The following is a 25386-nucleotide window of genomic DNA, read 5'->3' as shown; positions in this document are numbered from 1 at the left end:
CCTTTGTCAAGACTGAGATAGAACAAGCATAATTACACATAAAAGGGGGAAAGGTCCGGAGGTGATGGATTGCAGGACAGGAGGTGTGTTAGGGGGTAGAAAAGTTAGAGAAAGGAAGAAAAGTAAGTATAAGAGTAGGTGGTGTAAAAATTAGAATCAGATGAAGGTGGGGGGGGGGTTTCCTAAAATCAGAAATTAGATGCTTTCAATGGTGCATCTGCTGTTAAAGGATGCTGGTGACATGCCAAATTTCCTCAGGTTTCTGAAGAAGTAAAGGCACTGGTGCGGTTTCTTGGCCACTGTAGCAATGTGGATGGACCAGAACAAATCACTGGAGATGTTCACCCATAGCTGACTACATTCTCCACCTCAGCACCTTTGATGCTGACTAGCGAGTGAGGCCATCCTGCTCCAGAAGTCTATAACCAGCTCTTGATGTTGTTGACATTGAGGGAGAGGTTTATCTTGGCCATGTAATCATGAGTGTACAGCGACTATAGCATGTGGCTGAGTACACAGCCTTGCAGTGCCATGTGTTGAGGATAATTGTGGAGGAGATGCTGACGCCAATCCTCACTAATTGTGGTCAGTGGGAAAGTCATGGATCCAATTGCAGCAAGGGCTGCTGAGATTAAAGCGATGTGGGTTGTGAATTAGTTTGTTTGGAATTATTGCATTCAAAGTGGAGCGCATCAATAAATTAATAATCTGATGTAGGTGTCCTTGATGACCAGATGTTCTGGGGTTGACAGTAGGACCAGAAAGATGGGGTCTGTTGTGAAATTAAGGGTGGCTGATAGTCAGGAGTTAATGTGAATCATGACTAATCATTTCTCACTCCACCAGGTTCAGGAACAGCTGCTAGCCCTCCACCATCAGACTTCACAACATCAAACTCAATTAGCAATTTATGTAAGGACTCTTACTTTTGCACTTTATTGATTTTTTTTTCTTACTGTATAGCACAGTCAGTTTGTTTACATGTATACATTAAGTCAGGTTTTTTTTGGACTGCCAATGTGGTAATTCTGCTTCACCCACAGAAAAAAAGAATTTCAGGATTGTATGTGATGTCATGTATATACTCTAACAATAACTCTAAATCTGAATCTGAAATCACTTCATGGTGGATATCAGAGAAATTGACTGATAGTCATTTAGGCCCATCATTACATTCTTCTATGGCAATGGGATGATGGCTTTCTTGAAGCAGGTGGGTACTTCAACCTGCTGGAGAGTGAGGTTGAAAATGTCTGTATGTATTGCTGCTAGGTTTTATTTTTCACTGGGAAGCTTTTGAGTTCCCTGGAAAAGAGGACAGAGGAAGCTCAGTAAATTTGTATTATCTACAAGCACCAAAATAGATGGACACAGTTTTTAAGGGCATTGTACAATTAGCTGTTATAATTAATGGAGGCAATGGATGGTTGCAAGCGAGATTAGGTATTTGACAAAACCTGCCTGTAATTAATAGCTGGTGGCTCAATTCATTTTGATGATAGAATTATTTTGGAGTAAATATTGGAAAGTGTCGGCACCAAGCAGACACTGACATACCTGATTCTGATTAAGGGGACCAAGACCAAATATCTGATTCAAGTTTAACAGAATCTTGCCTGCTGAGAGATAATATCAAAGTTCAAATATACATGACAGCAAAAACATCCCTGAGATTCTTTTTCTTGTTTACCAGGCAGAATTTCTACATATTAGCTATGCAAAAAAATGTGCTCAAGAAATGTAGAGCAAAGAAAAGAATGGCAACAAAGAAAGAAATATAAACAAACTGTGTAATAGACAAAAAATAAATATTCAGTGATAAATAATTTGCAAAGTAAGAGTCTTTAAATGAATCTCTGATTGAGTTTGTTGTTTAGGAATCTGATGGTGGAGAGATAACAACTGTTCCTGAACCTGGTGCTATGAGTCTTGTGGCACTTATACCTCCTTCCCGATTGCAGCAGCAAGAGATCATGTCCTGGGTGACGATTGCTTCTGCTCTCTGATACAGCTCTTCTTGTAGATGTTCTCGAAGATAGGGAGAGTTTTGCCTGTGATGTACAAGGCTATGTCCACTATTTTTTGCAGGGTTTTCTGATTAAAGATATTGTTAGCCCCCTACCAGACTGTGATGCAGCTGGTCAGCTCACTTTCCACTACATAACTGTAGAAGCTTGCCAAGGTTTCTGATGACATACCGAATCTCCGCAAACTCCTGAGGCAGTAGAGACACTGCCTTTACTGTGTTGTGTTCTGGAAAGGTCCCCTGAGATAGTGATTTGCAGGAATTTAAATTTGTTCACCCTCTCCACCTCTGATTCCCAATGATCCCTATAATGTACACCTCTGGTTTTCCACTCCTAACGCCCACAATCAACTCCTTGGTTTTAGTGACATTGAGTGCGAGGTTGTTGTTAGAACACCATTCAGCTAAGTTGTCAATCTCCCTCCTGTAGGCTGACTCATCTTCCCTTTTTATACAACCCACCACCATGGAATCATTAGCAGGTTTGTAGATGGTGGTGTTATCATACTGAGCCACACAGTCATAGATGTAAAGCGAGTAGATCAGGGGGCTAAGTACTGATGAAGGTCGCGGAGATGTTCTTTCCAATCTGCACTGATTAGAGTCTGGAGGTAATGAAATCCAGGATCCAATTACACAGTAGGATATTCAGGTCTTGGAGACTACTGATCATTTTTCAGGGGATAATGGTGTTCAATGCCAAACTGTAGTCTATAAAGAGCATCATTATTTATGGATCTTTGCTGTCCAGGATTTTGTATGGATCTTTGCTGTCCAGGGTTTTGTGCAGATCCGGTGAGATGGCATCTGTTACTGCGGTAGGCAAATTGGAATGGATCCAGGTCGCCACTCAGACAAGAGTTGGTGTGCTTCAACTCCAGCTTCTCAAAGTACTTTTTCATTGTGGATATGCCTCTTCTTTTGCACTAGTACAATTGAGGCCTGTTTGAAACTGGTGGGTACCTTGCCCTGCGAGAGTGAGATGTTGAAGATATCAGTGAATACATCAGCACAGGTTTTCAGTACTTGTCTGGACTGGATGCCTTCCCTGGATTCTCTCCCGAAGGAAACCTGCACGTTATCTTTGTGTACCTCTAGTAGAAGATTATCAGGAGACGTGGGGGGTGTGCTGTGGTTTTTCCTTGTCCTGGTGTTCAAATCAGGCATTGAAGGCATTGAGTTAATCTGAGAGTAAATCTTTGCTGTCTCCAACTGCACCAGATTTAGGTTTTGTAGCAGGCTTGGTTATTTAGGCTCTGCCACAGCTGTCAGGTTTCCTTCCTTGTTTTCATTCTCTTCAGGAATCTCCACCTCATCTGGGATGATAGCTTTCCGTAGGTTGTACCTGCTCCTTGTGCAGTGTTAAGGATCTCTGGACTTGAATGCCTCAACCAGTCATAAAGGTTACGGAGAGAAGGCGGGGATGGGGTACTGAACTTTAAGATCAGCCATGATCTCGTTGAATGGCGGAGCAGGCTCGAACGGTCGAATGACCTACTCCTGCTCCTATCTTCTATGTTTCTATGATCATAGACAATAAATATGAAGGGAAGTCTTCAAGAATATTTCATACTGTTATGGCAGGTACCATCAAATGATTAACAATGGCAACACTGGAGTACATGAAACAACCTTCAGTCAGAAGAGACCATCAATCCTGCCGTTATGAGTTTTCGACTTGCACCAAAGCCTGTCGTCAGGCAATTTGAATAATTCCATCCATTATCATTTCAAAAAGGGCACAGACCAGACACAACATTCCAGATGCAGCAATGAAAATTAGCCCAATTTTTGCAAGTTATTCCAGTTAAAATTGCAGCCCTGACACCTACTCAACAATGTGGAAAATTGCCAGGTTTTCCCTGTTCACAGAAAGATATATCCAATCTAGCTAATTAGAGGTTCAGTTTCAATCACTGACAGGATAATGGCAAAACTAGTGCAAGAGATGCAAAAAATTCAAGCTTGTGACTTCCTGTCAGTTCGACTAATTTAGAAATGGTTGTTCTTGACCAAATATGAAGTTGCCGTAATCTCTTCAGTAATGAAAGGGGACACTGAAACAAGTCTTCTGTTTAAATGTTCTGATGCTTTTATTCTTTATCAGACAAAAATATCATTTCAAATTTAAGTTCATCATGGAAAAGTGTGGCCGATTCAAAGTGTGGCATTGAAGATGGATGTGAAAACATGATGAAGCCAAATAGATTCAGATAAATAAAATTATGTTCACAGAAATGCCTCTATGATTATTTCCATGTACTTTGAAACAACATTAGAATACCTGGAGATAAGATGTTCATAAGAATTCACCAACATATTTTGGAGTGGGTGCCAATCTATAATTGGTTTGATCACACCATAACTGAAAGCTGGGTTATTTCCAAGCCCCTAATAGTTCTGATTGTTTGCACAAAGATGTCCTCAGATTAGAAATATGTTAAATGGGATCATTAATTGTGAGGATGATTAAATCTAGGTAAGTACATGAGTCTGTAATGAGAAACTAGGTAACAAATTGTGATGCAGTGCATTGATTTGTTTGGCCCAAAAAGGGCTATTGAACAAAGACAAGGTTGAGTTGACATATGAAATAAAAACAATCCTGTAAATTCTCAGCAGATCATGCAGTATCTGTGGAGAGAACCACAGTTAACAGCTCAGGATAAAATTGGAGAAAACACCACCATGTTTTAAGTTGCAGATGGAGTCAGAGTGGACAAAGGTAATGTCTATAATAGGGAAATACCAAGGTTGTCTCAGTGACAAAACTTTCAGAGCCATCCAGTTAATAATGGCTATTAGAGAGTATGGAAAAAATATACTGAACCATTTAACACTGGCAGTTATTAGATCTTTTGTTTTGCTTCCTCATTGCTAAGATGTACATGTTGATTGGGCACTTTAAATTAGCTCTGTTGTGTAGGTGAGTGGGAGAATCTGGGGAGGTGGATTGGAAATGTGGGGAGAATACAATGGGAAAGGTGACAGGTTAGTATAAATGGCACTTGGTCAGCATAGAATTGGATAGCTTGAGGCCCTATTTCTATACTGTATGACTCAATTGGACCTGGTCGTAACTCTACATTTTTTTTTGTTAATAGTTCTAAACTTGTATTAAGAATTAAAGATAAATTACTTCCATTCAGAAAGAAACACTTAAAATGATAGTTTGTCAAAAGTCTACTATTCAGCAAACACCACTTTATTTTTGTAATCTTTCCTTCTTGTGATAAAGTACAATATAGCTTTTATTTTTGTAGCTGAATCCAGCATCAACCAACATTTCCATGTCGTTCTATGCACTTTGTAGGAATAACAAGGATTTTATCTATTAGTTTCCATTTTGATACCTTGTGCCAATACATTACAATTACTATTTACATGTAACATTTGCATATTTTACATTTATCCCATCTTCAAGACCAGTTAACCCTGGTGAACTGGATTTCATGGACATTAGGAAACCTCACAGCTGTAAAGGAGCCAAGGGCAATTCCAGAGAAACTCTCAGAGCAAAGGACAACTCCATTCCAGTACCATCTGAAGAACAGGAGGAGAGAGCTTGTTCAGGTCATCAGGCTTACTACTGTGTGCACCTCTGGATTCTAACTCCATCCAGTTTTCAGACCTTATCTTGCAGAGTAGATATGATCTGAGTGCAGGATCAGAAAATTGATTTGTATACTTTCTCCAAATAATGGACTAATGTGCTCAATCCTTCCTTACATAATTGTTGTTCCTTCCTTCTCATACATCAGTCAACCGTAGGTCACTTCTCCCAGGATTTAATTCATTGCTGGCATTTGATACCCCATAAGTTTATAATCAGATCTGGTAAACAAAAGACCTTGTCAAAGGCCTTATTAAAGTGCAGGTAGACATATCCACAGCCTTTCCTTCATTATCTTTCCTGGTATACTCCTCAAAAAAATGATTTGTTAAACACAATCTACTGCACACAAGATGACTCTCCCCATTAAGTCCCTGACAATCCAAATACTTGTAGATCTGATTTCTTAGAACATCATCCAATAACTTACCTACTATTGATGTCAGGCTCACAGCCTATAATTTGCAAGGTTATTTTTGGAATCTTATTTAAACAATGGAACAATCTGAGCTACTCTCCAATCTTCCAGCACCTCACCTGGGCCAAATTACATTTTAAATATATCTGCCAGACCTCAGCAATTTCTACACTAGCCTCCCTCAAGGACAGATGGATTTATCCACCTTTATTTGCTTTAAGACAAGTACTTCCTCCTCATTAATCTACATTGGTCCCATGACCTTACTGCTTGCTTGCCTTACTTCCCTAGAATACCAGTTTCCTGAGTAAATACAGATGCCAAAAAAAAAAACCATTTAAGATCTCCCCTAACTCTTCTGGATCCATACATAGCTCACCACTCTGATCTTCAACAGAACTAATTTTGTCCCTTACCATCCTTTTGCTCTTAATATACCTGTAGATGCTCTTAGGATTTTCCTTCACCTCCTCTACCAAAACAACTTCATATCTTCTTTACACCCTCTTAATTTCCTTTTTTTTTCCTGTATTTCTTAGACTCCTTAGAACTTCATTTAATTTTTGTTGCATAAACCTGCAATACATCTCACTTTGTCTTAACCAGATCCCCACTATCCCTTGAAAACCAAGGTTCCCCATGTTAACTTTGCCTTTACTCCTTACAGGAACATACAAGCTATGTACTTTAAAAATTTCACCTTTGAAGGCCTTCCACTTACTGAGCACATCCTTCCCAGAAAACAACCTAGCTCAAATGCTGTCTAGATTCCTCCTCATTTCCTCAAAATTGTCCTTTATCCAATTTAGAATCTCAACCTGAGGACCAAACCCATCCTTATCCATACCAATGACATTCTGACCACTGGACCCAAAGTGCTCCCTTACACATCCTTCTATCACATGCTCAGTCTCATTCCCAAATATGAGATCCAGTATTAGACTCTACGTGGTACCTCAACATATTGATTTAAAACTCTCCAGAACACATATGATAAACTCCAAACCATCCAGCCCTTTTACAGTCAACATGCGAAAAGTTAAAATCACTTTCTCTCACAGTATATTTCCTGCAGCTGCCTGCTATTTCCCAACAGATTTGCTCCTACAATAATACAACTCCATTAATGTACTCATAGCTTTCACATACCTAAGACCCACCCATATAGCCTTCTAGTCTCTCCTGTCTGATGTAACAAATCTTTTCTTTCCTGATTGTAACTTTGGCCATTATAGTGGAGTCTTTGGAAATATTCTAAACAGTGACAGATTATCTGAATAAAGAAAGCAAATTTCAAATTACATCAGTCCCCTTGGAGAGGTTAATTAAATGATATGATTCACTTTTGACTAGTGCCTTTTCTGAGACTTGTTAGACCATTCAGAAGAAATTATTTTCACCTCAAATTTAAAAAAATAAAACCTAGTCTTAAAGTTATCATAGCAATGAGCACAAAGTGTAACAGCGCCAGCAACCTGGGTTCAGATCATCACTGTATGTAAGGAGTTTGCAGGTTATTACAACACAGAAAAAGGCCTCCTCAGCTCCTCTAGCCTGTGCTGAAACATCTTTTTTGCCTAGTCCCACTGACCTGCACCCAGTCCATAGCCCTCCATACCTCTCCCATCCGTGCATCTGTTCAAATTCCTTTTAAATGTTAAAATTGAGCCCACCTTCACTACAGCTGGAAGCACATTCCACCCCCCTACCGCTCTCTATGTGAAGAAGTTTCCTCTCATGTTCCCCCTAAACTTTTCTCTTTTCACTCATAACCCATGTCCACTGGTTTGTATCTCACCTCCCCTCAGTGGAAAAAATCCTACCCACATTTACTTTGTTTATCCCCCTCATATTTTTAATTATCTCTTTCAAACCTTCCCTCATTCTTCTATGCTCAAGGGAATAAAGTCTAACCTGTTTAACCATTCCCTGTAATTCAGTTCCTGAAGTCTGGGCAACATTCTATTTATTCTTCTCTGCCTCTTTCTATCTTATTGATATCTTTCCTGTAATTAGGTGACCAAAACGGCACACAGTAATCTAAATATGGCCTCACCAATATCTTGTACAACTTTTCCATAACATCCCAGTCATAGATTCAATACTTTGATTTATGAAGGCAAATATGCCAAAAGCTCTTTTCACCTGTGATGCCACTTTTAGTTTATTATATATCTGTATTCCCAGATCCCTCTTTTCTACTGCACTCCTCAGTGTCCTACTGTTTATCGTGTATGTCTTTTCTTGGTTTTTCATTCCAAAATGCAACACCTCACACTTGTCTGCATTAAATTCCATCTGCCATTTTTTCAGCTGGTCCAGATCCCTCTGCAAGCTTCAAAAACCTTCTTTGCTTTTCACAACACCTCCAAACTTAGTGTCATCTACAATCTTGCAGATCCAATTTACCACATTATCACCCAGATCATTGATGTAAATGACAAACAACAATAATTCCAACACCAATCCATGAGGGACATCACAAGTCACAGGCCTCCAATCTGAGAAGCAATCATCCACCACTACTCTCTGGCTTCTCCTGTCCAGCCATTGTTGAATCTAGTTCACTACTTCACCATGAATACCTAGTGTCTGAATATTCCTGACTAACCTCCTATGTAGGGTCCTGTTAAAGGCTTTATTGAAGTCCATGTAAACAACATCCACAGCCTTTCCTTCATCTACATTCCTGATAACCTCCTCAAAAAATCTCTATAAGATTGGTGAAACATGATATACCACGCACAAAGCCATGTTGATTATCCCTAATCAGTCCATGGCTATCCAAATAATTGTATATCCAATCTCTTAGAACACCTTCCAGTAAGTTACCTATTTCTGACATCAGGCTCACAGGCCTATAATTTCCAGGGTAACTTTTGGAGCCTTTTATAAACAATGGAACATGAGCTACCATACCCGTGGCTAAGGACTATTTCTGCCAGAGGCCCTGCAATTTCTACACTAACCTCCCTCAAGGTCTGAGGGACTATCTTATCAGGGCCTGTGGATTTATCCAGCCTTATTTGTTTCAAGACAGAAACCACTTCCCCTTTTTTAATCTGTAAAGGTTCATAACCTCACTGCTTGTCTTCCTTACTTCCCACGACCCTGTGCTCTTTTCTGAGTGAATACTGATGAAAAGAAAAAAAAACACATTTAAGACCTCTCCAATGTCTCCATACAAATCTGACCATTCTGATGTTCAAGGGGAGCAATTTTGTCCCTTATTATTCTTTTGCTCTTAATATACCTGTAGAAATCCTAAGGATCTTCCCTCGCCTTGCCTTATTTGAGCCTTCATTTCTTTCTTGAGCTTTTTCTTGCATTTTTATACCCCTCAAGTACCTCATTTGCTTCATGTTGCCTATACTGGTTTTACACCTCAGATATACTGTTGGCTTCCCTGACAACCCACATTTTACAAGAGGAGCATTCCCCTGCTTTGGCTATGTCCTCCCCATGTCTGTGTGTTTGTCATCCAGATTCTCCAATTTCCTCTCACCTTTCAAGATGTACTGGGGTTAGAGGTTAATTGGTGTTTTGGGTGGCACAGGCTTGTGGGCCAGAAGGGCCTGTTACCATGCTGAATGTCTAAATTAAAAAAAAAAATATATATATATATAATTTATAGATTATTTCTCCAGTGAGAGTTCATCAGCTGGAATTAACACCAAAATTGAATATTTGTTTTAATGAGTGAAACATTGGATTACTGGAAGGCAATTTAAAATCTTGGACCTTGGCATTATTCCATTTATTCCAAATGAGTTCATTAATATAGGGATCAAATTTCAAATCATTATCTTATGTGTATTCAAAAAAAAATCTGCTTCACATTTCTTCAGTGTTAATTTCTACAATTTCTTAACAGGTTCTGGCCATCTTCATTCATCATTTTGAAAGAATTAAATTAAAAGTGATTTCTGCTGCACATTTATTCCTTGTACCTTTTAATTTTGGTGCAAAAATCTAAGATGACTACTTGCAATATATTTATCTCATTATCAAAATATTTCTTCCACAAAGTGCAATCTATTGAGACTCAACAGTATCCCTGAGTTGTACAACAGGTATAGGCAACATGAAGTAAATGAGGTACTTGAGGGGTATAAAAATGCAAGAAAAAGCTCAAGAAAGAAATGAAGGCTCAAATAAGGCAAGGCGAGGGAAGATCCTTAGGATTTCTGCAGGTATATTAAGAGCAAAAGAATAATAAGGGACAAAATTGCTCCCCTTGAACATCAGAATGTTCAGATTTGTATGGAGACATTGGAGAGGTCTTAAATGTGTTTTTTTTTTCATCAGTATTCACTCAGAAAAGAGCACAGGGTCATGGGAAGTAAGGAAGACAAGCAGTGAGGTTATGAACCCATATAGATTAAAAAAGAGGAAGTGGTTTCTGTCTTGAAACAAATAAGGCTGGATAAATCCCCAGGCCCTGATAAGATAGTCCCTCAGACCTTGAGGGAGGTTAGTGTAGAAATTGCAGGGCCTCTGGCAGGGCATTCTTTGCAAGAACTATTTTCCTCAACAAGTCTTACTCTTAAATAGATTTGTGCTGTTTACTATTGATATGCTCACAGTTTGGCGGGCAGCAACCTCCTTTGAAGAAGACCGCAGAGCCCACCTCACTGACAAAAGGCAAAGGAGGAAAAACCCAACACCCAACCCCAACCAACCAATTTTCCCTTGCAACCGCTGCAATCGTGTCTGCCTGTCCCGCATCGGACTTGTGAGCCACAAACGAGCCTGCAGCTGACGTGGACTTTTTACCCCCTCCATAAATCTTCGTCCGCGAAGCCAAGCCAAAGAAAGAAGAAAAGAAGAAGAAGAAGAAGCTTTAAGTATTATACTCTTACCTCATCTTTTATGACTTTTTTTAAAGCAATAAATCTCAGATATTTTTTCAGCGACAATCTTGTATCCTGCACTCTTACCTGACAATTTTATATTCATATCTTCTTGTTGCATAAATTTTGTCAAGTACATTTTTATTTGAATGTTTTATGAGTAGTTTGCACTTTAAAAAAATGCCGATGTTCGGTTGGTTTATCTCTAATAAATACTAGTCAACTCAGTGATGCTCTGTTTCTAAAAAAATGTTTCACTTGCTCTTTAAAATGAAGCATTTATTCCAGAAAAAGTAGAAATTCCATATTTCTGTCCTTTTTTAAATGTTCTTTATTTATATTGCATTAATTCTGATTTCAAGAATTACACACTTGCCAACAGTAGTTTATATTTACATGCAGAAATTTGCTGCCGAAAATTTAAGTCACAAAAATATTCCTTATGGCCCAACTCATTTATAATTAATATATCAACATCCATCAATGAGCTTTTTTCTAATTAAAACATTAAGAATATTCAAAATAGTGGACATGAAATATTGATACGATAGTGTGTTAACTCATGTTTTACATTTTCTAGCATTGGGAAATGTGTATATTGCAAAGACAGAAAGGGATGTTATTTTTTTTCAACTTCTAATTGGGCTGATGAAAACTATTGCAGTAAATTATAATCTTCCCATTCCATCCCAAAAATCAAAATGCTTAGCTATAGCTACCTTACTGATTATTCTGAGTAAAACAACAGAAAAGTTTTTCCATCAAGTGAAAATTGAATACCCCCATTTAAAATTTACATAATTGTTTTGACATTTTAGCTTTACCATGAAGCTGCTTTTGCATTACATTAAAATACAAATTAGAAGTTAAAAATGTTTTAAGAAATCTACTATTTACAAGTTTGTCCTCAAGTGATGATCACGGACATGATATTATATACATTTGGAGAAATGGCTTAAAATATGAAGAATACTTCCCCATACGAAGGCTGTATTAAAGGTAAATATAATGTCCAAACCCACAAATGTGGTAATCACAACCATCAAGTATTTCAGAATTAATTAACTGTAAAGCAATGCCAAGAGCTAGCATCACTTCCATATATGTCAGCAATTTTAAATTATATTAATTACAAAATCTATGGATGCTGACACACACATGAAGGTCGACACATGGATTATATCCACTGACTACAACCAAATACAGTCATCTAACATTTTGTGTCCAGCAGAGAACAAGGTAAAATTGCAATGAGGTTGGTGAGAATTGATGCCAATGACAAAATATGTAATCCGCAAGGATAGATATCCTTTGATTTTGGCAGAAGCTATATTTCACACAATTGAATCCACAGTGCTCCAAAAAGAAGTGCTCTCAACTGCCGATTATTTTCCAAGTGAAAAAGATAACTTTTAGTAAACACAATTGAACACTTTGGGGATGGGATTAGCAACTAATTTATAGTTGAATTTCTCCGAGAACAACCTTCCTTGAATTCATTCTCAATTTCAAAATTGTGTTTATTTTTCAAAAAGTTTGGTCAGTTTTGAGATGTTTGCTATGATTTATAGATTTAAAGAATCTGATAACAAAGGTACACATTAAAAAAGGATAAAGAACTGAGGGCTCACGCCGCAAACATTAATTATGTATCTTTATCTTTACTATATACTGTAAAATACACTGTTTGACCTGATGAGTCTCTCTAGCATTGTTTTTACTAAGATATATAGTTATGGTTTTAGAAATTTAATCTGTGTTTTTTTTTTAAAAAGTGAACTGTTGAAAGTTGTTTAAAGTGTTCTGAATACTTTCAAACAGATCAAATTGGTTAGATATACTTCATTAAACATGTAATTTATTGGATATTACATCTGTTTCTGGACACTGAAGATCATGACACAAAATTAAATTAGTGTAAATTTAGTGCAGTGTGGAACATGCTCAATCCTGCAGTAAAGGAGACTAAGAATACAAACAACTTGCAATATATTTCAAATTAGAATAACAGGATGATTAAACTGAATAAAAAAACATTGATGTGCAGATGCTAATGCCAGCAAAGCAGTTGCATTTAAACTGTCTTTTTCTAATTCAATCTTAAATGTGTCCATATATATTTTTAATAATATTTTGACCATCCATGTTACCAAAAGAGAAAAAAAAAACCTAAATTATGTGAAAAAGAGGTTTTGTCACTGAATTTGACTGCAGTTCCGGGAATGGAGAAGAGGATTTAATTCTCTCTTGAATGTGACATATATACTGATAATTAAATTATTAAACTATTAATCCAGTCTTGGACTAAAAGTTGAGATCCAAATTCAAATCCACTCATGATGGTTGTCGAATTTAAATTTAGCTGAGAATATGGAATTAAATCGAAAAAGCAATCAATTGTAATCTTCACTTTTATGTATCCAGTTTAAAATGTCCTTTGGGTTGGAAATATGCCACTCTGACCTTGTATTTTCATGCTCACCATTGTGGAAAACATTTAACTGCCTTCCAAGGCATAGGAAGTACAAAGTTAGATGTATCTATACACTGAATGGACAATATTGTTCTTAATCTCATTGACCTTGAAATATTTACAGTAGGTGATTGGGGTCTATGCTAGAGCCTTCAAGCTTCTTATGGTTGAATACACAATAAACCAGACTCCTCCATCATTATGTCAGGGCGTTTCCTGTCACATTGATCCACCAGAAAAACAGAAAAGATGGAAGTGTCGTTTTGATAATTTCGTGGCATCAGAGCAAGAAAACAACATGCTTAATAACCATCAGCTGATGGATCACTATGTTCTTGATCTATATGCTTCATTATTGAACAATAGTTGAAAGCAGAACTGAAAGTGGCATGGCCACTGAAGTTGAGCAGGGGACTTCAATATCCATTATCAAAAGCACAACCATTGACTATCTGACTGAATCTGCAGAAGGTAGTGAGTGAACCAAAATGTGGGAGAAACTAAATGACCTGATGTTCAGTAATTGACCTGTGACATTGGTATTACATTACACAACCCCTGCTTCACACAGATATCCCCTCATTGAGCAACACTTCGATTGTACAGGATGGGTTACTGAACAAATCAGGTTGGTTACAGCTTAGCAATCATGTGCTGCTGTGGATACACCATAAAACATCAGCTCAAATTTACAAACTCATAATCTGTACCTTCATGGAGAAGAAAATGCCTCACTCCACTGTTACAAGCATGTCAGGAGCTCAGTCCTGATTCAATAATTGTCAAAGCATTTTGGAAGCAGCGTTTAATATACCCAAAAATATGATGCCAATCTATAAAAATGAATACTGTTCATGTGTTAAACAAATATGCAATAGCCAAAATTATATTTGATCCGAATCTCTACAATTGTGTCAATAGCTAGTCCGTGAGTAATGGCATTATTAAATAGGCAATGGGAAGAGGTAGCTGAAAGAACATCCCCTTTACCACTGACAAAGCCCATCATGAGGGGGCTAAATAACATTCAGCCATGAATGCTGTGGAAAATCTGTTTCAACTTCCTTCAGATGTTCCACCACACAGAAGCCATTTTTTGGCCAATTTGATTTACTTGAAATGGGCAAGAGTACTAGATTTAGCAGAGGCTACAGGATATCTGTACTACTGAAGACCTATAATCCAAGATGAACTGCTCCTCTGGCCAAACTGTTCTAAGTAAAGTTACAATACTGCCACCACTCCACCTTATGGAAAATTACCTCGGTAGTTCATAAAAACATCTAACCCAGCAAATTGCTGCTCTACCAGTCTACCCTCGGGTCATCAGCGAAATAAGGCAAAATAACCATAGACAGTGATATCAAATAATACTTACTTATTAGTGCCCCAGCCCTTGAAGAAGCTTTGGCAAACGAAAGAGCAGAGTTCCAGTAGAGAAGTAAAAGCAATTGGCCTTCATGTCAAGACCCCATTTGACCAAGTGTTGAAGAATCTTGATAAGGCTAACATTAATGGGCGATAAACACTTGGCTGGTACCCTACTTTGCATAAAGGAAAACAGAAACACATAAACTGCAGAGGTTGGAATCTTAAGCTATGAGATGCTGAAGGTATTCAGTAGGTCTGACAGCAAGCATGGGCAGAAATGGTCAATCAACATTTTCATGACAGAACCCTTAAGAAGATGGCTGTGTTTAGTTGATTATACCAGCTCAAGGGCATCATTGCAAGAATTTCTAAAGGCAGTTTGCAAAGGCCAAACACGTCAACTTCTTAACAACATTACTTCTATCGTAAAATGAGTTTAGAGTTTCACTATATGATTGTGCACTGTTGAATTCCATTTACAATTCCTCAGCAGCTGCTGTCTTCAATTGCATGCAGATAATTGGAGACAGAATTCTGGCAACTATGCCTCAAAAGTGTCAGATAATGACCACGTCCAACAAGAAGAGTCTATCTTACTGTTAGTCAGTGTCAAAATTGTTATGAGTACCACACTATTAACATACTGAGCATCACCACTGATGAAAAACTCAGCTAGACAGGTCACATAAATCCAATGTAATAGCATGTTAGGACCTGTTCTACAAAGACTTCCCACTATCTATATGGCATACATTCCACTCCCCCACATGAGAGTAGTTCAAGAACTCTCAAGAAACTCAACACCAGCTAAGACAAAGTAGTCTATTTAATTGATACTCCATCCAGCACAATACACATTAATTCCTTCTTCCATTCCACCCAGTGCACAGCAGCTGGAATGTGTACCAACTACAATCTTCAGTCACTGGTCTCACTCCAATAGTACCTCCCAAGAGAGATAAAAAAGTGGTGTTGATTTCCTGAAAATGCAAATAAAATGTTTGGAGAAATGTTTGGGGAATAATTTAAATTTCTACAAAAATGTTCAAGTGTATGAGAACAATTTTTAAAAAAATGCTTGAAGTACAATCCATAGAACACCTTAATTAGATAAGTTTCACCTTTTATGAACTATTTACCATAGAACCTATAGATTAAAAATCATGTGGATTCTAATAAAGGGTGCTGCTTCACTCCACCACTGATCAGATTACCAATGAAAAATAACGGCCCTCAAATTTACTTATTTTGTTAGTTGATAATGAAACACAATTAAGATTAGTGAGAATAAATTCTGGGATCACCCCTTTCAATATACATTTTAAAAAAAGATGATACTCCATATGCAAACCAATTCTTCACCCTATCTTGGAAAGTAATATGAAAGCAAACATTTATGACATTAGTAAATAAAAAAATTAAATCGCAAATATTCAACATAGCTTTGAGTTTTTGTATTTATGAAACTTATTTGCTGTTACTTACCATTTTCTTAATGTTAAATCTATTCAGCCAATATAGCTTCTACTATGAAAACATATCCAAGGTCATGATGATCAGTGATTTAATGGGTGATGATAAGTTTGGAATGATCATTAGATACCTGTAAAATGAAGTGAGCTTTTCAGTGATATATTTTATAGAAAATGTTAATATCTTAAATAAGGTCCAGTCCCATGACACCCATTTCCTACCCAATCCAGTATACTCTGTTAAAATCTTCCAGAGACCAGCACAGTAGATCGTCTTAACCTTGCAAATGTGATATCATCCTTTTCCTGTTGAGGAAGTGCTGATCATATTAGAATTGTTGATTATTTCTATTGTGTCTAATTCTAGCTGTGCTGGCTGATTGATAATATTGAAATATTAGCACAACTATGGAAAAAAAAGTCAACCATGTCTCTCAAAATGGTAATATAAAGGATTTCTTCTACCTTTAACATTCAGTTGTAAGAGTTCAGTAAAATTGTCTCACTATTAATGAAATCCAAAATAAAAACAGAGAGGGTTTTATAGAAAGAGAAACAAGTTAATGTTTCCGATTGTAGTCTCATTAAATGAAGGGTCTTTTGACCTGATATTAACTCTGTCTCTCATTGCACAGGTGCTGACTAACTTGCTGTGTATTTCCAACATTTTTTTTGTCTCAATGTCTTATACTGTAACTTAGTGCTTTCAACCCTTCCAACAATATTGCAAATTAACAAAGAACAGGTGGTGGCAATTTCTGACACCAGGAACAAATCTACCAATTCGTTAATATCACTTGGGTATATTTTACAAATCAAAAACAACTAACTCGACAATCAAAGTGACATTCCAGAAATGCAAAATAGTTCCAGCAACACTTGATATTAAATTGCCAAACTAGCTCAATCACTAAATTCTTCCCGTTTTGTTGAAACAGAGGGAAAACTAAAAATTGAATATTTTGTTATTATTGTTTTATCCAATTACATTTATTAGTTTGTGAAACATTTTTATGAAATTGGTGTTTTCAATTCTTTACAAATTGTCATTTGCAACAATTGAAGTTGCATAAAGTGCTTACACCAAATAAAATGTAATGTAATTTTCCACACTTTCGCTTTGTCAAGGCATTTTTTTCAGGTCAGTTTTGAGTGGATAATTTTAGCTGCTGAAACTAACTATTCCAAGCAACTGGGGTCAACTGGGTGCAAAAAAAAACCCCAAATCTGAATTGTATGTACAACTTCAAAGAACAGTTCACGAAAATATTGCCAAGCATACCAAATTCCTCTCTCTCCAAGTACCAAAATGTTTCATCTTATTTTTTTGTTTACAATTGTCTTTATATATTTTGAAGTTTTAAGTTAGTTACCCATATTGAATCCATTTACTATACAATTCCAATATTTCCTAAGAAAAATACAAAGCATTGCTTAAGTATTAAAACAAAATTAAAATTATGGATTGATCTGCACTATAACTAAAAATATACTACCTGCCCACAAATTACATTTATTTACAAATTGCTGTGTAAAACATTGCAATTGGTGTGTTTACAATCTCTTTTAAAACACGTTACACCTAAACAGCTGGCTCCACATGGTAAAAGGAAACTGATGCAAATTTAAACTTAATGTGGTCAGATGTATAGCTGCATCCTATCTTTTAAAAGATGTCTGCTTTGTGGATTTAGATATAAAGAATTTGATGGAAGCACACCAGCCTACTTTCACTACACATGGAAAGTTATTTAAACTTCTAGCCCAGTGAAAGGCATCGACTTTTTCTATTGCACGAATGCCTCGATCAACAAAAGACAGATAGGATGTGCTCAGCTACACAATTCAGATGTTCCTCGAAATCAGAAATAGGTACCTTTAATAGAGTTGGATTCTAATTCTGCAAAAGAGGGAGTAAAATGGAACACCTTCACACAAAATTCAGGTCTCACAGCAAAAGTAGTTTTCATTTTCTGGATCTTAACTTAGATGTGACTGCACTACATAAATCCTTGTGGGCATTGTAATTTCAACTACAAAAATATTTTCTGCACTTGGTAATGTCACCTTGAATACCTGTCTAATTCACTTCTATTATTCCTATATAACAATGGATTAATTTAATTCTGTTTGCTGGTCAACAGATGGGATTTACAAACTGAACCTTTTGACACAGTACAAAATTAACACATTCTTTTATAAAAGCTTAAAGGAGACTGATTTTTATGATAAATACATGAAATTAAACTGAAAATCCTCCTTACAAATGTTCTGTGATAATAGAATATTATCTCAAGTGGAATACATTTAACTTTAAGCAATTTAAATCCATTTCACACTGACATATGTCATAAATATACAGTATTTTCTTCTGTAACTATGTTTGGCATATTACATGGCACTATTTAGGAGGGCAATGGAATTGCTGGGGTATAAGTCTTGCCTGCAATTCAATACAAGAGACAAAATGTATTCAAATAAATTAAGGAACATTATTATGCTTTGGTATATTAAATATTATTACAACACAAGGTTGATGTAACTTTTAGAGTGCATTGCTCCTGGCAATTCGACCATTATTGATTCTGTTTGTAAATTTTCTATTACCAAGTTAGAAATCAAAACATCTTTTTGTGATCAAGATAGGGACAAAGTATTTTCAACAAATAGATGCATAAAACAGAATTTTCCTCCGATTTCCCTGGTTAAGTATGGTGAAAGATATTAAGACTTGCTTTTCTACTTTTAGCAAAGAATGGAACAGATATGATTTATCACGCATGATTTTCTTTGTGGTGTGCTAACAAGCAAATGGCTGTAAAAAAGTCTGCAACAGTTAAAAGTTACTGGCCAGCCATCTTTTGTTATTTTGGAATTCACTATTACATTTGATATTTTGTATACATGAGACATTATTAGGTTTTCACCTTTTCAAAAGTCAGTGTAAAATATTTCCATTTTTTGAATGTATTAATAATAATTTCCGCAAAGGCAATGTTCTTTGACACAATCAACATTTCCATTTGAAATGCTCTGCAATGTGAGTATAAATATGAGATCTCTTTATGATTTGGATTTAATGTAATTTTACAAGATCTGTAAGAGGCATTGCAACGCTAGTTCTAACATTATTTTGAAGGTCTACTTTAAACTTTGTGTCCTGATGTCCTCAGCTTGAAGTGCTATTTTTTCTTTGTTTACATGAATAGCAGCTCTTAATCACCCTGCATGCATTGTTGCCTCTCAGTCTTGAGTATGAAGACTGTTTTGACAAACTAGCACTGTTTTCAACATGTTTAAAATGATACAAAACTTTGTTAGTTACTGTCTAATCATAATTAAAAGATCCAGAGACGTTTTTCCTCAAATTAAAAATAACACATATGTTATCTATTCATACATTTAAAATAAACACATTTTGACGTGATAACTGTGCAGTATGATCTGAGACAAATATGTTCTAAAAAGAAAAAATATTACTCCGTAATTTAATTGTGATAGAGAATCACAGACACAGCAAAATGTTTCAATTAACATAATCAATGAAGAATTAAATAGAGCCAGCCATTTAGGAGTTAAAGTGCATGCAAAATTTGTTCTGAACAACCTCATATTCAAAACGATGGTTCCACCTTGTTGCAAAACAAATAAAATGTTGAAAGATACTGTCTGTACACATTCTTCAGCTTAATTCACATAATACAGCCAGTAGACTACATTGAAAAATCCAAAAACAAGGGGAAATATCATCCGTGACCACTTGTCAATGGCATTCACATCAGTCAAATCTGGGATATTAATTTTCAATTGCGAAGCACGTCTCCGTAGCCTGCTCTTCTTTTGGGCTACATGTCGTTCCAAGGCGCTCCTACCAAAATTGTGCCTGGACAATCCTGCCTTCCTGTATTGAATACCAGAACTGTCATACGACATCATGGTACTTCTGGGATCACCAATGCCCATGGTGATCTCAGCAGCACTCATTTCGTTCTTAATCTCGAGTGTGCTCAGAAGAATATTTTCATGTGGATCCATCTAGAGGTGAAAAAAAATACAAAAGTTTAAGAAACATTTTTCATCAAATAATTTTCCTGAAACTTCAAAAGCTTATTTGAATTGTCTTATAATTACAATCTTAATTAGATTTCAAATAACTAGAATTTAAAAAAAGTCTCCCATAAGTAACAGATGACCTTTAACTTTTTCCTCATATTACTATACACATACAGCTGTAATATTCTAGCTTCACGCGAAAGAAAATAACGGTATGCTTGTTACCGATACTACAACAAATATATTTCATTGATATTCAAAAAAACTTTCTTTGTGTAGTCATTAAAAGAAAATTTATCCAATAATACTTCATAGAGTGAGTACAAAATTGACGTTGAACGACAAAGTAGTGAGGGCAGATGACCAAAAGTTTGGTGAAAGAAGTATGCTTTAAGGAGTAGATTAAGTTTGTTTGTCATCTGATTGTACCAGAACAACCTGATAAAGCAACACCCTCCAGTCCATGTGATGTCTGTACGCATCTGTATGAGTGCAAAACACGTGTGTAGTCATCACACATACAAACATACACTGTAATGCAGCTGTCAGGATGCTCTCAATTGACCTCCTGTAGAAAGTTGATAGATTAGTGGCCGGTAGCCTTTCCTGCCTCAGCCTTCTAAGTGCAGTCACTGTTCCGTCTTTCTGACAAGTGAGGAGTTGTGTGTCCAGGTCACTTCTTAAGTGGACTCTGAGGAACTTGGTCCTCTCCACTACTCAGCTATTAATATGTAGAAGAGGGTAATTATCCCTGGCCCTTCTTAAGTCCACAGTCGTCACCTTTGTCTTGTCCATATTGAGAGCCAGGTAGTAATTTGAAGTAATTTTAAAAATGTTTCTGTAATGACCCCAAATCGATGGTTCACTGACCCATTGTACAATAAGATGGCTTCCTATTCTAGTTCCTGGCAACCTACTTTGTTTACTAGTTGTCTTTCAATGTTTATTTGCTCTATTATGATCAATAACACTTAACTAAATCCAAAATTTTCATTACAAGTGATAACTTTGTTGAAGATTAAATTAAATATGAATGAAAGCCTGCAAATATTGTGGGTTTGCAGGAATTGGATGTACAAATAGAAGAAAGAAAAAACACAAACTGAACAGAGAAAATTGGCATCAGTATGTTGGTGCACATATTCCTGTATGCAGTAACACTGTGACAGCACATTCTGCCTCAGCATGTCCTTCTCATATCATAGTGCCTACTTCCCATAACACAACTCATTCATTAGTGGCCCTCTCCACACTTCTTTCTCTTCCCAACATCATCTATTGTTCTCCCCTTCCTTGACATTTCTTCACCATGTAGCCAAACCCTCTTTACAAGTTGAAGAACTCAATCTCACTCTCCAGTCCCAGCAATTGCACCATCTAAAGTTTGTAGTCTAATGTGAACCCTAGACCATTTTCCTCACAGTTTTCCCCTTGGAAAAGCTTCCAGCTGCCCATTCAATGCCAACCGATTATTGCAGGGAATACTCAGCTAATAAAATGTAATCAGTTTGGGATATGATAATCAAGCTAATGGCAGTCAATGAAGAAAATGGTGCCTGCAGAATATATCTATTCCCATCTTTTATCAAACCCTCTATCACATTGAATGGAGCTTGTGACCTACTGCAAGTTGTGACCAATTGTTGGAAGAACTACTAGTTTTAAGCATTCATATCTAATAGCATTACATCCACTGAAACACTTAAATTTGGCAACTTCCTGCCAGAAAATACCTTGGATTCTGCTCTCATCTTCTCATTGTTGGCTTTTGCTGTTTTTTCTGCAATCTTCTTTTGCCGCTGTGGTCCTCTTCCAAAAAAGATGTAGTTAACCAACGCATACTCCAGAAGAGCCAAGAAGACAAAGACAAAGCAGCACATCAGGTACATATCAATTGCTTTAACATAGGGAATCTTTGGAAGAGTCTCACGGAGATGGGTATTGATTGTAGTCATAGTAAGTACCGTGGTAATACCTGTAAAGCATTATGTAATAATCCTGAATGTGTTATCAACATTTATGACCTGCTTTCTTCTATCAGATAGTGCTATATGCAGTACTTAAAAATTAGGTCACTGATGCAGTCACAGAGAGCAAACGCAAAACATTATGAACTATATATTTGCAAAAATAGTTTGAAAATACAAATAATTTAACAACAAGAAATATATTTCCCATGACATTAATTCTCTTATAAGCTTGACCATAAATTGTTCTAAACCATGTAATATTTTCAAAGGAGTTAATTAACCAAAAATCTCATCACTGTTAGTACTTTTCAATTAGTATCATTTCGATATTGTAATAGATTGATAAATTACTCTGTAGATCGGCATGGGTGAGAAAAAAACCCACAATAATTAATACAATGGAAATAGAACAGAATACAACTGCTTTTGAAGTTAAATGCTTGGAACTGTTACCCAGTAAATAAAATGAAACCAGAATTCTGATCAAGAGTCAATCAGGAACTTTGTTTAATTCTCCACAACAAAAAAAAAATCCAATATCCTGGCGAATATTTTCAGCATTCTGTGTTCTTCTCTGAATAAAAAGTCTCCTCAACATTTTTATTTTACATTTTAAATTAGAAGCTATAAGTACTCAGAATTAATCTATACAATCTCCCTTTTTCCTCTAAGTTGATCTAAGATTTTCATGGAACAGAGTTCAATTGTAATCTTGGACAAAGCAATGCACTTGGACCTTGAATTTCTAGTTGGGGACAGGTTTTTGGGATAGCACTTAGAATTAAGAGTGAGTGCCAGAACTAGGTATGGTCTTTCCCTGAAAATTAATCATTCTCAGCTCTGAAAGATATTGAGGGAATTCATGGCAGTTGAGGCCCTTCTCAAATCATTAAAGCTGATGAGGTTTAATTATCCTGGAATAATTTCATTGGCTCATTTGGGAGATGGAAAACATTTTCGTTTTCCTTCTAACTTCTTGAACCTTGAAAGGATTCCACTTTACTTTTGAAAAGAAAATGTCTGTGGGCAAACAATAACAAAACTCTATTTCGAAATTAATTGTCTACATATGAAGCAATTCTCTGAACAGTTACTAGATTTTATGTTGATCCTTGCCTGCAGGGTTTGCACTTAAATCACTCCAGTGCAAAGGAATGGCAGTTGCTACCAAAAATGTGCAGGACTGATTATTCCGCAGTTGGATAGGATTTAAAATATTTTGAAATATTGATTCATTTATTCTACTATTCTGGTCAAACACATGCTATGATACTTGGCAAAAGAGGGAAGATAGGAACTGTGGTAGAACAGAGAATAGATATTATACTAATTGACGTTAAGCTGATATATTATTAACAAAATTCTATATGTTGGTCTAAAATATCTGTTTCGAGAGCTTTATATTTCTCTTTATTATTTCAATTCCCCAACCATTACTACATAGATGCATGTTCTTGACTTCATACATTGACAGGGTGAGGCCAAACTTAAATTGGGGAACAACAGATCATATTCCTCCTGGACAGGTTTGAACTCAACAGCAAGAACATTTTTTTTCTAATTTTAGGTATCCCCCACCTGTGTGGTTCCACTGTTTGCATCTCTTCTTCAACTAGAACATGAAAATTACAACACAGTATAGGCCCTTCAGCCCACAATGTTATGTTGACCTATATATACCTACCCAAAAAACCTAAACCATCCCTCCCTACTTCATAACCCTCTATTTTTCTTTCATCCATGTGCCTGTCTAAAGGTCTGCCTGTCCTTCTTCACAAACCCACAACACATTGCATCATCCTTTCCACTTACAGTGCTATTCTTTGCTCTCACATTCTGGTTCCCATCCTCCTGCCAAACTAGTTTAAACTCTCCCTAACATCTATAGCAAACCTGCCCACCAGGATATTGGTCTCTCTCCAGTTTAGGTGCAGCCTGTCCTCCTAGTCTTGTTCCTACTTTCCTCTCCAACCTCCCCCACCCCTACCCAGTAATCTCTCCCTTTACCTGTCTCTCATCCTTTCCCACTTTCTAATATCCTATCACCTCTTGGATCCTCCTCAGCTTCTTTCTCCCATCGTACATCTCATTTCACCCACTTTCACTTTAGTTTCAAAACAAGCTATTGACCCGAAATGTTGACTGACCATTTCTACCCAAGGTTGCTGAGTTCCTCAACAATTTTATAGTTCACTCAAGATTCCAGCTTCTACAGTTTTTACGCCTGTTCACTTGCTGCATCCTGGATATCTGGTAACGACTATGTATAGTAAAATCTAAGCCATCAAACCATCCCTGGGTTGTAAATGAGTTCCTTTTACAGACGTAAGCAAGTGGGAAAATTTGTCCACACTCACACAAATGTCACTCAGTTTTGGTAACAGTATCTCCATAGCATTAAAGCTGAAACTGGTTCTGGAACAGTGTCACCAAACCACGGCTATGTGCATTTTGAGGCGAAAAATTATGTGGCAGCGAGGAAGACTACCTCTCCTCCAAAGGAGATTTGGTGGGTCACCAAAGACCCTCAAACATTTCTACAGGTGTACTATGAATATAATTCTGTCTGGTTGCATCACTGTCTGCTACGGAGGTGCCAATGTACAGAACGGGAAAAAAAATTCCAGAATAGTTAACTTGGCCAGCGACATCATGGACATCCATTGAGGACATCTACAAGAGGTGGTGTCTAAAGAAAGCAACCTCTACTCTCAAGGACCCCCCCCCCCCCCCCCCCCCACCACCCATGCCCTCTTCACATTGCTACCATCTGGAAAAAGATACAGGAGCCTGAAAACAAGCACCCAGCGGCACAAGGACAGCTTTTCCGCTCTCCCATCTGATTTCCGATTGGACACCTCTTCACTTTCTCCTATTTTCTTTCACTAGTTATTTATTTTTGAAATATAATTTATAGCAATCTTACAATTTACAATGTAATGCTGCTGTAAAACAACAAAATTGTGACATGTTTACGACAATAAATTCAGATTCTGTGTTTGGTGGCAAGTACAGGCCCTTGCCGTTGAATAAAAATCATCCAATAATGCAAGATGCTTGGGGGCATTATTGAGAATAAATAAACCTTGAATGGAAAGTGCTTGTATCTTTCAATCTCAGGAACAAAATCAGTAAAA

The 25386-nt window shown here is 36.8% G+C and overlaps 1 protein-coding gene across 1 annotated transcript in view; it reads right to left on the bottom strand.

The window, feature by feature from the left end:
* Positions 1-19714: 19714 nt before the first annotated feature.
* Positions 19715-25386, bottom strand: part of gabrb2a (gamma-aminobutyric acid type A receptor subunit beta2a) — a 102940-nt gene continuing 97268 nt past the window's right edge. Inside the window, exons 8-9 of the mRNA XM_069897759.1 lie at positions 22013-22254; positions 19715-20261 (exon numbers count right to left, since the gene is read on the bottom strand). Coding sequence (XP_069753860.1) covers positions 19914-20261; positions 22013-22254 — 590 coding nt within the window. The 3' untranslated portion in view covers positions 19715-19913. The remainder of the gene's footprint in view (positions 20262-22012; positions 22255-25386) is intronic.

This window comes from Narcine bancroftii, chromosome 9 (genome assembly GCF_036971445.1).
Source record: "Narcine bancroftii isolate sNarBan1 chromosome 9, sNarBan1.hap1, whole genome shotgun sequence".
NCBI classification, from domain to species: Eukaryota; Metazoa; Chordata; class Chondrichthyes; order Torpediniformes; family Narcinidae; genus Narcine; species Narcine bancroftii.
The sequence above is the reverse complement of the archived record's forward strand: the minus strand, read 5'-3'. Positions and strand labels throughout refer to the sequence as shown.